Source organism: Schistocerca americana, chromosome 1 (genome assembly GCF_021461395.2).
Source record: "Schistocerca americana isolate TAMUIC-IGC-003095 chromosome 1, iqSchAmer2.1, whole genome shotgun sequence".
NCBI lineage: Eukaryota > Metazoa > Arthropoda > Insecta > Orthoptera > Acrididae > Schistocerca > Schistocerca americana.
Window position 1 is genome coordinate 381674581 of NC_060119.1, and position 13360 is coordinate 381687940.

General features: G+C 37.7%; 1 protein-coding gene across 1 annotated transcript in view; it reads left to right on the forward strand.

Moving 5' to 3' along the window:
• Window positions 1-10365, forward strand: part of LOC124601218 (bifunctional glutamate/proline--tRNA ligase) — a 252178-nt gene extending 241813 nt beyond the window's left edge. The window contains exon 26 of the mRNA XM_047136226.1: window positions 10078-10365. Coding sequence (XP_046992182.1) covers window positions 10078-10237 — 160 coding nt within the window. The 3' untranslated portion in view covers window positions 10238-10365. The remainder of the gene's footprint in view (window positions 1-10077) is intronic.
• Window positions 10366-13360: the final 2995 nt, after the last annotated feature.

Consider the following 13360-nt stretch of genomic DNA (forward strand, 5'->3'; position numbering starts at 1 on the left):
TTTCACAGGAGCAAACAAGCTAACAAGCACAAGCAAAAGAGAATTCTGTCTGGTGTACCTGGTAGGCCTCTTACAGGTCCTTCAACTGGACGCCACTGCAACTACTTATGTGTACCTAACCTTCCCCAGTTACCTGATTGGAAAATGGAGACCTGCACTTTAATGTGGAATCCGAACCACATGTCTTACACGACCATTCCAACATCTGTGAGAAGTGAATGCTCGGTTAAAAATCATAATGAAAATGTTGTCTGAACGGAATTTGATCCCGCACTGGTTCACGAAGCGCATGCTTGCCATTAGACCATTTTGGTTTTGGGGGGGGAGGGAGGGAATCATGAATATGACCACTAGACCTTACACGTGCAGTGGAAATGCTAGCTGTGTCACTTCTTGAAATGATGCCTGATGTTGTAATTACTGTTCTGTTTATAAATTTGCACTCAATGGTAATGAGAATCCGGGTGAAAATGGCAGCTGACATACAATGAAAATTTTGGACCAATGCTAAGGAGAGATGAAGATTCCATGTAAACTGCATGATCTCCACGCATGTCATGCTCCCATACAAATTGAGACTCTTAAATTCTTCCTTCCCTTCGCCATTTTGCATACTCCATCAAGAACAGTGAGCTTGCCATGCAAAATAATCCTCATTGAATAGTAAAGTTTCACATTTTGGCTCTAACAAGATAGAGTTGTATCCTGCCAATTATTAGTTCTAAAAACTAACAACACAGGATTCATAGGCAATGTTCGCTACCTCATGTTCTCTCCCGTTCCCTCTAGTATAAACGATTCTACTCATACAGAAGCAAATGGTGCAAATGCATGTGTTCGCTTTAGATGCTTAAAATTGATGTCTGTGAATTCCAGATAATTCCACTATGTGGTGCTGCGCAAGTGATTCGTCAAGCCGCCTGCTAGGCGGGCAGAGCTGTAAAAAGCCCGGCAAAAAAACTTCAACCTTTTTTACAAAATACTTGTGCCTCTTAGCAGCTATAACTTTGGCGGTGCATTTCTTTCGTTGTGTTATTCTTGTGTAAAAACTTTTCAGGGTAGGTTTCTACATGTCTTGTTGGACCATTCCCTTGTAAGTAAGTCCAGTAAAGCAGGTTATATTTAATTAAATAATAACCAAAGATTTTTGATACATTTACTTTGAAACTGGTGTTGTAAAGAGAAAAACTAGTTCGAACATTTGGATCAGACAGAGATGTTTTCTCAACTTTTGCAAAGCCTTTTATGACTCCAGCTCTGTTGGCCAGTGATTCTACCAAGTTCTGCCAAACCATTGGATTTAAAAGTCATGTAATGCACCATCAGCAAATTAAACTGTGATAGTGGCATTTAGGACCACCCCTATTTCCAGCCTGTATGCTGAGGCTAGAGAGACACCTCTTAACTATAGGCAGAAACACCTCTTGGTGTCACAGGTGTAAAAATTGTATCCACACTGTACAAACCTGAGCATTGTAACATTGCTCATCCATCCATGGAGTAACCTTTAAATAATTGCCACTGAATAATGAGGCACCTTTAGAATCAGTGTAAGGGATAGCTTTTTTGAGATGGATGTGGTTTGTATAAATGTTAAATGTGATGCTGGAACAGATTGCCACTGTCCCATCTTAAGGGCCCTGCATTATTTTATATTTCACCTGTTATAAGAATGCACTCTAACTAGATCTCCTGCTTCTTCTTCCTGAAATATTTCTGCTTATGCAAGTCATTCACAGAACCTCTTCCACTCTTCTCTTTTCTCCCACATTCTATCATTCAGCATTTCCTCCCACTGTAGTCCACTGTATCATTTTTCACCTAGTCACTCCATCTTGTTTGCGGTTTTCAATTTGTCATCTTCCAGATTTTGTCCATTCCAGAGCTCTTCTTGGAAGTCTTCCTTGTCCCATTCTTTTAATGTGGCCAAGCCAATGCAGCTTTTTTCCCTCCTTTGTTTCTTTTAGGCGATTCATCTGAAGTATGTTTCACATTGTTTCATTCCTTGTCCGGTCCCTTCTCATCTTACTCAAGATCTGTCGCTTGTATTCTGCTTAGATCTTTCTTTGTCCATATCCCAATATTCTGATCCGTAGGTCAAAATTGGTAGATAGTATGTACTGCATATCATGATCATTGCTTTGGCACATCTTTTCCAGTTCCTAATTATGTCCAATACACAATAATAAAATTTTGTATCCTCTCCAAAATTTTATCCTTGATTTTTTCTTTCTTTGTTGCTTACCTCCTAGATATTTGAAAAAAAATTACTTCTTTAATAATTTTTCATGCTGGTATTCATTACCTCACTTTTTGTTAAGCTTATTTCCATGACTGCTTCTTCAGTTACCCTTTGTCAGGTGTTTATTTGCCCTTCCAGTTTCTCACAAATCATCATATTGCAAATACTATGATTTTCATATTGTCTGCTATTGACCAGTGGCAAACTTTCCTTATAATGATATGCTTGACTATATTGAAGAGCACTGGTGAGAGAACACTTTCTTGTCAAACCCCTCTGTCTGTCCTAAACCATTCTGATTTTCTGCCATATATTACAACACGATTCAGGAGTTTGTTATACGTGTTTCTGGTCAGAAATAGTGATTATTTCTGCTTGCAATGTATCATTCTTACAGTCAGTAGCCTTTCAATAATATTTTTCATATTGCGACCTGAACTTTCTTCTATATTTGTTTTTCTTGGAGATGAAGTTTGTCTAATGCAATTTAATCTTTGTACAAATATGCCGTACCAGTGTTAGATGGGGAATCAGCAGGGCAAAACATACGTATCCTGATGTTATCACAGCTGAATTCTCATAACATGCCAATTGAAAGCTATGTGGCTTTCTGCTCCAACAATCCTCCTATTATGACAGGGCACAAAAATGGCATTTCAGCTGTTCTGAAGGAAGTTCAACGAGGTATTGCCATCATAGGTTGCATTTGCCGCTTCATTAATCTAGCAGGTGAAAGAGGTGCTGGAAGATTACCATTTAAAGTGGATGAGATCCTTGTTGATACATTTTATTTCGTAAAGAAGATTGTCAAAAGAAAAAAACGCCTTCAGAAGTTTCAGAACTTCCACAATAAAGAAGCAAAGAAAATTCTGAAGCATGTATGTACTAGGTGATTATGTTTAGGCAGATATTTATCAGACTACTGGATCCGCTTCTTTGTTTCTTCGAGGCAGAAGTAATATTATGTTCCCAAAAATTTCTGCAAGCTCGACATCTTTCAAAACATCTAGAGTTGAACAATGTGGATCTAAAGAGTATCAGAAGAAGAGAATTCTTGATTCTGCTACTGCACATGCCCCTAAAACAATAGCTTATTCTTCCAAAAGTGACAAACCTGTTGTAAAAAGTAAGACTTCTGCTACAGCATGTGAGGAAAAAATTGTTTATGTTCCTGTCCTCAAACTTAAAAAGGCCCTTTGCACTTTCCTTCTTTTGATTATTTTTATATTTTGCAAGTTGAATGTTGCCCTTCGAATTTCTTCTCACAAGTTAACTTTTTATTAGAACGTCTAGTGGATTTGCTAAAGTAGTTTTTCACTAAGTTTTTAACCCTACTATTGAGAAAAGCTCCTCATTGCTTTGAGTTGAGTACAACTTGATTCAAAATCAAAGAAGTGATGATGAGTTAGTTATTGGCATTCATACTTCAAACATAGTGAATGATTTCAAGGATACAGATAAAATACCTTCTCTTTGCATCAGTGAGAAACTACTTTCATACTGTTTTTGAATACATCATCAAGAAGTTTCAACTCAAGGACGATGTGTTAAGCATTCTCAAATTGCTAAGTTAGACAAAATTGGAGATGGACTATTTTCTTCCATCTGTTTTGTCTTGGAAGAGAATGAAACTACTACAGATGAGGTGATGAAAGAGCTCCAGAGGCAGTTCACAGCTCTTCAGGTAGATGACGCTTCAGCTGCAAATCAAGATGCTGCAAATGATTTCTGTTGGGCACAAATATCAAGAATTTGAGGAGTCAATGGACTCCTTAAGTATAACCGAATTTCTAGAGTAATGCTTTCTGTTATCACCATACCCCATAGCAATGCAGAAAATGAAAATGTTTTCAGACTTGTGAAGAAAAATAGAACAGAGTTCAGACCATCCATGTCCAATCAATCTCTGGTCTCTATTTCTATTTTGAATAACAGGAGTCTGGTCTCTGTTATGGGAAAAAAAAAATTAAAAAATTTCTCAAGACTTTTTACAGGAAGCTAAAAAGGCCACAAATGACGTTAAAGTCAAACTAGCTTGTGATTTGCAGTGTGTATTTATCAATTCCTGCTACTTTTTAACATGGATTTCTTCTTGATTCTTATGTTTGTCTACAAATCATTGGCCTATGATGCGAGTAGATGTGATTTCATTGAAGTATCCTATTTAAAACATGAGTTATTGTATTTTATAGCCCAGAAGTATTACTGTTGTCGTCAAGCCAGGGTATGTTGAAAATTGTTAAATTTTCTGTAGCACGTGGGGTTTTACTGGTAGTCCTTTTCAAGGTATGGTCTGTCCTTCATATAGATTTTGGAATTATTCTACCCATACTTTCAAAACTTTTTATCACGTGAATTTTCCTAATATACAGTATAATATATTCTTGTCACCTTGCATGGGTGCCACACGAATTTGTGGTAATGTTACTACGTTGAACTTAATGTCAGTCATGTAGTACTCTTACAGTTTCTGAACTGTAGTGCGCCGCACAAAACAGTTCCTTCCCATTCTTTGTAATCAGTAAACTGGGGTTCTCATTGGCAAATTACTTTAAGTCTATGTTACAGTGTGTATGATGTCTCAAGAGATGCTATCATAAGAGTCGGTCCAGAAACTCAAGACAAGATACTGCCTAAAATATACATCCAAGCTTGATACTGTCTTCTTCTCCATTATTCATTTTGGGTTCTTGGAATCCTTCGTCTGGTGTATTTCTTGGAGTTGCAGTTGGCGATGATGACTCTCTGGGTTTGCTCCGACATCATAACATCAAATGCTCTGCCCCCATGCCGCCCCTAGCCCAACAGATACTTCAGACAGAGTGTGCACAAAAGCAGGCTGAGGCAAATGTTGTGTTCTGTATGGTATAACTCAATTATTCGTGCCTGTATTGAGGGTGCAGAAGTTTTAGCATCATAACTTTTGCAAATATTTTAAAATTTATGTAGTCTCAAAGTTTATGCACCCTTTAAATCCATAAAATTCTCTTCTGTTTCTTTTGTGAATTTTTCCAGGGACATCTGAGCCAATGCTATCATTTTCCTTGCTGCTCTACGTAGCTGTTTACATTTTTCCCTGTTACGTTCCATTCTGGTTTTGGACCATTCTCTCCATGCATTATTCTTCTGTATGGCTGCTTCTGCAATTTTGTCATTCCACCATGGAATTTCTTTGTGTCAGATTTTTGTTGATGTCCTTCCACTTGTTTCTTTTATTGCATTGACTATGGCCTGTTTGAACTTCCTCAATTTTCCTTTGCATCCTTCCTCTCGTATTTGGGGAGCTGTGTCCTAATCTTTTTTTCTATATAGCTCTTGCGTTTCTCTCTTTCAGTTTCCATCATTTGATTTTTGCCTGTCTTTTTCCCCTGTATGTACCCTTTCTGAATCACTTCACTCTCCCTACCACTACTCTGTGTTCACCATCAACACTAATGCCTTGTATCACTTTCACTTCTGTCAGGGATGTTATGCAACCTTAAGTTATTATTACAAAGTCTGTTATGGATATCTGTTAAAAATTCCAACTGTATCTGATGAACTTGTGACCATACTTTTCCTTATGCCATCCGTTACCGATTATCCATTGTTTCTTAGACATGTGTATAATAATACATTCTGTGACCTGCCCTTGGCATCCTATGATTGTTTCATATGCTCTTCTACTAATTCCAGCTCTAACATTAAAGTCTCCTATAGTCCCAGTCTCGTTAGATGTTACAGTGTCTTCCACTTTACGAGGGAAGGCCACAACGTTGGGGGGTCACAGATTTACTTCAAATTTTGCACACCTTTAGTAGACCATTAAAACAACATAATGTGCAAGTAGTCATGTGCACTACTCTGGCAACTCTTGAGTCGCAAGACAAGTTTCATGCATGTATTATGTAATGGATGTATCTGTGCGTAGGTGCTGGCTGTTTGAGTTCATGTGGTTAAGTGACTAGTGTTGAAGCTTTGTAAGACAAATATCTGTGAGGCAACGGTTTGACTCCAGCTCAAACTAAATTTGTAATATGTATTTTTTTCATCACTCGTCATATTATTTAATTTATATGACATTTGAGAGGTAATATAATAAAAAATGTGTGTTTACATGAAGTTTTAGTAAATATAAATGTTATTTGATTACATACTATTTTAATTAATCAAAAAAACATATTTTTAACTATCGACAAATGAATTAAGTAACACACAGTGTTTTCTTGAAAGGGAGTTCTGTTGTGATTTGCAAAATCCTTTATACGAGCAGTCTGGTGAGGTACCGGAACTACTTCAAACACAGAGGCAGGCCCCATTTGGCGGTTAACCTGCAAAGTGGTGAGACATTACTAATGTAGCAAGAACGAATAGTGTATGTGCAATTTTTTTTAATTTCACAGAATTTAAACATCTACTACAAAAATAAAGGTTTGAGTGTGAGATGAACCATCGCCTCGCACACATTCGTCTTACAAAGCACAAACAGTAATCACTTGACCACTATGAACTCTTAACGTCCAGCACGTATGCACAACTACATCAGTTACATAATAGACGCGTAAAACTTCTCTTGCTATTTTCTTGGAATTGCCAAAGAAGTGTGCCTTACCACTCGTACATTATGTTGTTTTAAGGGTCTAGTAAAGAGGTACAAAGTTTGAAGTAGATCTGTGATCCCAGTGCCGTAGCCTCCCTGTGTTAATAATAGACTCCCCCTTTTCATCTGTTTCACGTCCTATGAGAGGAGCATAAACCTGGACTACATCAAGAATATTTCCTTCCATCAATTATTCTGTTGTGTATATTTTCTACAGTAAGTTCTTTGTTTGCCAGTTCTTTAGCTGCTATTATTGTGACATCATTCTTTTGTCTCTTCGTGACCGCCACATCTGATATCCTTTTTCCAACACCTTGCTACCATTATTGGTATGTTCCTCTCTGTCATTGTCCATATGATATCCTGGATTCTTGCATCCTTTTCTAAGGACAAAACTTCAGTAGACCCAATTCTTATACATTTGTCAGACAAATCCATATTTCATCGGGCCATGTTGGCCACCGTGTCCAACAGATCTGCTTAAAGGATCTACATCTACATCTACATTGATACTCCGCAAGCCACCCAACGGTGTGTGGCGGAGGGCACTTTACGTGCCACTGTCATTACCTCCCTTTCCTGTTCCAGTCGCGTATGGTTCGCGGGAAGAACGACTGTCTGAAAGCCTCCGTGCGCGCTCTAATCTCTCTAATTTTACATTCGTGATCTCCTCGGGAAGTATAAGTAGGGGGAAGCAATATATTCGATACCTCATCCAGAAACGCACCCTCTCGAAACCTGGCGAGCAAGCTACACCGCGATGCAGAGCGCCTCTCTTGCAGAGTCTGCCACTTGAGTTTATTAAACATCTACGTAACGCTATCACGGTTACCAAATAACCCAGTGACGAAACGCGCCGCTCTTCTTTGGATCTTCTCTATCTCCTCCGTCAACCCGACCTGGTACGGATCCCACACTGATGAGCAATACTCAAGTATAGGTCGAACGAGTGTTTTGTAAGCCACCTCCTTTGTTGATGGACTACATTTTCTAAGCACTCTCCCAATGAATCTCAACCTGGTACCCGCCTTACCAACAATTAGTTTTATATGATCATTCCACTTCAAATCGTTCCGTACGCATACTCCCAGATATTTTACAGAAGTAACTGCTACCAGTGTTTGTTCCGCTATCATATAATCATACAATAAAGGATCCTTCTTTCTATGTATTCGCAATACATTACATTTGTCTATGTTAAGGGTCAGTTGCCACTCCCTGCACCAAGTGCCTATCCGCTGCAGATCTTCCTGTATTTCGCTACAATTTTCTAATGCAGCAACTTCTCTGTATACTACAGCATCATCCGCGAAAAGCCGCATGGAACTTCCGACACTATCTACTAAGTCATTTATATATATTGTGAAAAGCAATGGTCCCATAACACTCCCCTGTGGCACGCCAGAGGTTACTTTAACGTCTGTAGACGTCTCTCCATTGATAACAACATGCTGTGTTCTGTTTGCCAAAAACTCCTCAATCCAGCCACACAGCTGGTCTGATATTCCGTAGGCTCTTACTTTGCTTATCAGGCGACAGTGCGGAACTGTATCGAACGCCTTCCGGAAGTCAAGAAAAATAGCATCTACCTGGGAGCCTGTATCTAATATTTTCTGGGTCTCATGAACAAATAAGGCGAGTTGGGTCTCACACGATCGCTGTTTCCGGAATCCATGTTGATTCCTACATAGTAGATTCTGGGTTTCCAGAAATGACATGATACGCGAGCAAAAAACATGTTCTAAAATTCTACTTTCGTTATTAGTTTTGATCCGAGGCTCATTTGATTGTTAAAAGCAAGTGGATTATCTACTACTGGCTTGCTGGGCCTAATTTAGCTTCACTGGAGTCATGTTGGCTCACTTTTCAGGGTTCTGTAGGACCTTCACAACTATTGTAGCGGTCTCTCAGGTCACACACAAACCCCACTGTACTTCACCCATCCAGGCAGTCCTGTAATTTACGTCATTGCCTATCTCCCACAATACGGATGAGGAATTGTAATTGTGGGAGATGATCGTTATTATGTTCCTTTAGTATCCTCTGATGGTTCTAAGCAAAGGACTACCCCTTGAGCATTTTCCACAAGTATGTCTTAAGGGTAAACCATCTAAATAATTTTGTGTATAGTGCAGAGCTGTATAGATCCTGAGGGCACTGGAACAGATACGTCATCATCATCAGAGTAAAAGGTTTCTCATTTACTTAATGTGGTAAATAGGAACAGTGTTTGTAAGGGGAAAGAGGGGAGTGTGGGAGAGAGGAAATCATCTTAAATGCATATAATTTTCAGTTAATGCTCAGATACTAAAAAAAAAAAATTGTTCTTTTACATTACACAGCACTTAAATCTTTCTAATGAAACCAGAGTACAGGTTAGTGAGAGTCTGATGAACATGAGTCTTATTGAGTGCCGTGCCACAAATGGAGGGATATGCTGTACATTAACAGAATGTCATATTCTTGACAAAAATCATGCGTTAAGTGCTCCACACTACTGGATACTGAAAGAATAGAGAAAGTGTGGTGCAAATCTTTGAAAACATTATAAAATACAAGTTGAGAACTTTCAGGCGCAAACAGTTCTAAGAAAAATATCAGCTTTTCAAGTGTGGCATAAAACAAAGCAAAGAAAGAAGGTTCAAAATTCACTATTATACTATCAGTAGGTTTGGTGAAAATAAACTGACTTCAGGTGACTGCACAGTTCCGTCAAGTGTAAAAAAATTGTTTTAGAGAATTCTTGAAGTTGAGGTTCCTCGCATTCTGTTCTGACAGTGGGTGATGCAAATGCCACTATTTGAAATACATTGAGAAATGTTTGGTGAAACGAGATGTGCAGTTTGAATCTAACTTAACAAAGTAGAATTTAAACCAATATATGCTAAATTAACAAATTAGCCCCCCACCTGATATGGTCTCCTCTTCCCTGAACACGTCTTTTCAACAGTTGTCATCCGTATGTCATATACAAACCAAATAAGCAAAGACTTCAGGGATATCTCTGTAAAGCACTCAACTGCCAGTGGGCATTTGTGGTGACATTTCTGTTTCATAGGACTGCAGGAAAAGAAAATAAGTGAACATATCAGAGATATTTTAGGCTCTGTACCTTCATTTCATTCAGTTTGAAGTATCCTCGCAGGCAGTATGATAGAGAATTGATTTTTTTCATGGTACATAAGACCATTAAATTGCTAATTTTCAGTCCAACTTTATTACTTAATTTTAATCAAATGTCTTGTTTCTTTTCAAGGGATGATGCAGATGCTGAACCAGGAGCTCTTGCCATGGGTGCCAAAGGTTTATGCATCCCATTTGACCAGCCTGATACCTTGGAACCTAATGATAAATGTATCCATCCAGCATGCAATAGGACACCATTGTTCTATTCTCTTTTTGGACGAAGTTATTGATGTTAATTGTGTGCAAAATGTTTAGAAATGTCAACAAATGGCCCTCCTTCAGCTGTTTGTGGATAAGAAAGTTTCTGTTGCACACATGTATGTAAACTTTCTAATGAGATAAAAACGTCTGTTTTTTATTAGTTGCATTAATTCTTTCTGTGCCACTATTTTTGTGTATTTAGTTCAGTAAAATGATTTAGGACACAACATACTAGAAGCAGGAACACACACATACATTGTCATTTTCACCAGCTTTCAGTGTGTTGAATGCCTTCACTTGGTATAAGAAGAAAAAAAATTGAGTTAATGAGACTACTGAGTTATTTGAGTACAGAATTTGTTATTATTTATATCAGTTTGCTGGTGAACATGCATTTTTCCCCATTTCTGTTTGATTTATCAATACAGTTTTTAATCTTTTACCAGATTTTTACAGTTGCATCTTGAGCCATTGTCAGCTAACTACAATGTTTGAGTGGTATATTGTGTTAATAGTGTCTGTCCTGAAAGCACTGTGCAAATCTAAAGTGCTTTTGAAGCAGAAATTTGTCAGGTGTTGCCAAAAGGATTCAGTGACTCGTAAGCAAGCCTACCCTTAGAACTGTTGGCTGACTGATGACAATCATCATTCAAGAGACAACTCACAAATGTTGCATTTGTTTATTCTGTGAGTATGAGGCACTGTCTGTGTTGAAACTTCCTGACAGATGGAAACTACCTTACGCAAGAGTGTTATTGTCAACCAGACAAGACTTCACTTCCACCGTCATGTCCCTCCTGCTGTCCAAACTTCACAGAAGCTCTCCTGTACCAAAGTTTGGAAAATAACAGAGAGGTACTGGTACTAGCATATTGCATTAGTACAAAAGCTGTTAGCTGAAAATTTTTGATGATCTCCAAAAATTTTGTTTTCATCCATTTGTATCTTAGCCTGTGTGAAATGCCAGCCAGCTATGTTTATTGCTTTAGAAGAGTGAATGACTGAGAAATAAAATTAAAATTGAAAATTAGAATTGTCGGACTCAGTTGTCATCATGTGTTCTTTAAAAATCATGTGAATACCAGTATAGACATGTTAAGTGTTAGACAATTTAGATTACATCTCACTTCTGAGATCCAGAAATGGAGAAAGAAGAATTTGCCATGTTCATCAGAAATTTGTCATAAATATAAGAAAATCGACATTCATAAATTTTGAATGCACCAGTATAAGGACGAAGGTGTGACAGAATTTCATAGGTCTCTCACAATGAATAAGAAAGTAGGAAATTAGGTAGCCATTATGAGCAGCATAGTGAATATGTTATCGTACCCACAGTAGATATAAAATCAACACCTACCACAATAGTACAGTCTTATAATTCTACTGGGTCTTCTTATGATGATGAGACTGAGAGAAGGTATAATGAGGTAAACGAAAATACAAGTGATGTGGGAGTTATGTCATCTTTTTAACAAACTTACATATTACTTGTAAATCTGAATTACAGAATAGAAGCCTCAAAAGCGAAAAGACAACATGTAAAAGAAATTAGGATAATTGAGAATGATAAAAATGTAGTTGCAATTGTAGCTTGGAATTTGATAGTAGGAAAAGGAAGAGCACATGCTAAACTTTGGCACAGACCATAATTTAGTCATTGCAGACATATGAATCATGAGAGAGACAGAGACTTTGAAACCTAGTTTTAAATATATTTCCAGGGGCAGATGTGGACTCTGACAATAAGTTATTGGTTGTGAGCTGCAGATTAAAACTGAAGAAATTACATAAAGATAGGAAATTAAGGAGATGAGACCTGGATAAGTTGAAAGAACTGGAGATTGCCGAAAATTTCAAAGGGAGAATTTGGCAATGATTGACTGAAATAGGATAAGAACACAGTGGAGGACTAAAGGGTAGCTTTGATAGGTGAAGCAGAGGCTCAATCAAATAAGTAAAATGCAAGGCCCAGTCAAAACCCTTGTTAACATACAAGACATTGAATGTACTTGCCAAAAGGGGAAAATATAAAAATGCAGCAAATAAAAGTAGGCAAGAGGGACTATATACATCTAAAAAAAAACTGAGATTGACAGGAACTGCAATTTGGCAGGATTGGTTGGAGGAGAAATGCAAAGCTGTTGAAGCATCCAGTATTAAGAGAAAGAGAGAGGCCAGCTATAAGAAAATCAGAGAGATCTTTGAATAAAAGACAAGCTGATGCATGAATGTCAAAAGCACAGATGACAAGCTGGTACTAAGCAAGAATGGAAAGCTGATGAGTAGAAGGAATATATACAAAGATTTACGAGGGAAACAAAGATAGTATTGTAGAAAGGGAAAAGGTATTAGATGAGAGATATGATATTGTGATAATAATTGACAAAGCACTGAGACCCCTGGAGTAGGTGACTCTGCCTCAGAAGTACTGAGATGCTCGGGAGAGCCATGTGGTGCGCAAGTTATGAGGCAGGTTAAATTCACACACTTAGAGAGCAATGTAATAATTCCTCTTCCAAAGGAGGCAGGTGCTGACAGATACAAATATTTCTAAATCTGTCATTTTAATAATTTGCAAAAAAAGGTGGAAACTAGTGTCAACTTAGGTTCCAGAGTAATGTGGGAACACACAAGGCAGTACTGGCACTATGTATCATCTTAGAGGATAGGTTGAAGAAATACAATCTTGTGTTAATAGCATTTGTATCTTTAGAGAATGCTTTTATCAATGTTGACTAGAATAAACACTCTGAAATCTGAAGGTGGCAGGGCTAATATAAAATGAGCAAACGTTTATTCACAAGTTGCACAGGAAGCAGATTGCAGTTATAAGAATCAAAGGACATGAAAGGAAAGCAGTAGTTAAGGGGACCATACCCTGCCTATCTAACCCATGTTAATTTAGGCACGTATTTGACCCATTTCTGAAAAAAAAAACTACTTGATGCAGGACCTTAATATTTTTACTGTATGTTACATGATGCTAATAGTCAACTGTACTAAAATCTTTATCCATTTTTTAGTTTTTATGAAATACTTTTTTAAATTTATTAACAAAAATATAAAGTTTTCTCTGCAGAAAATATTTTTTGTGTACTTCCCAATGGGGGAATATTAATGAATGTAGTACCAGAGGCATGTTATGCAGT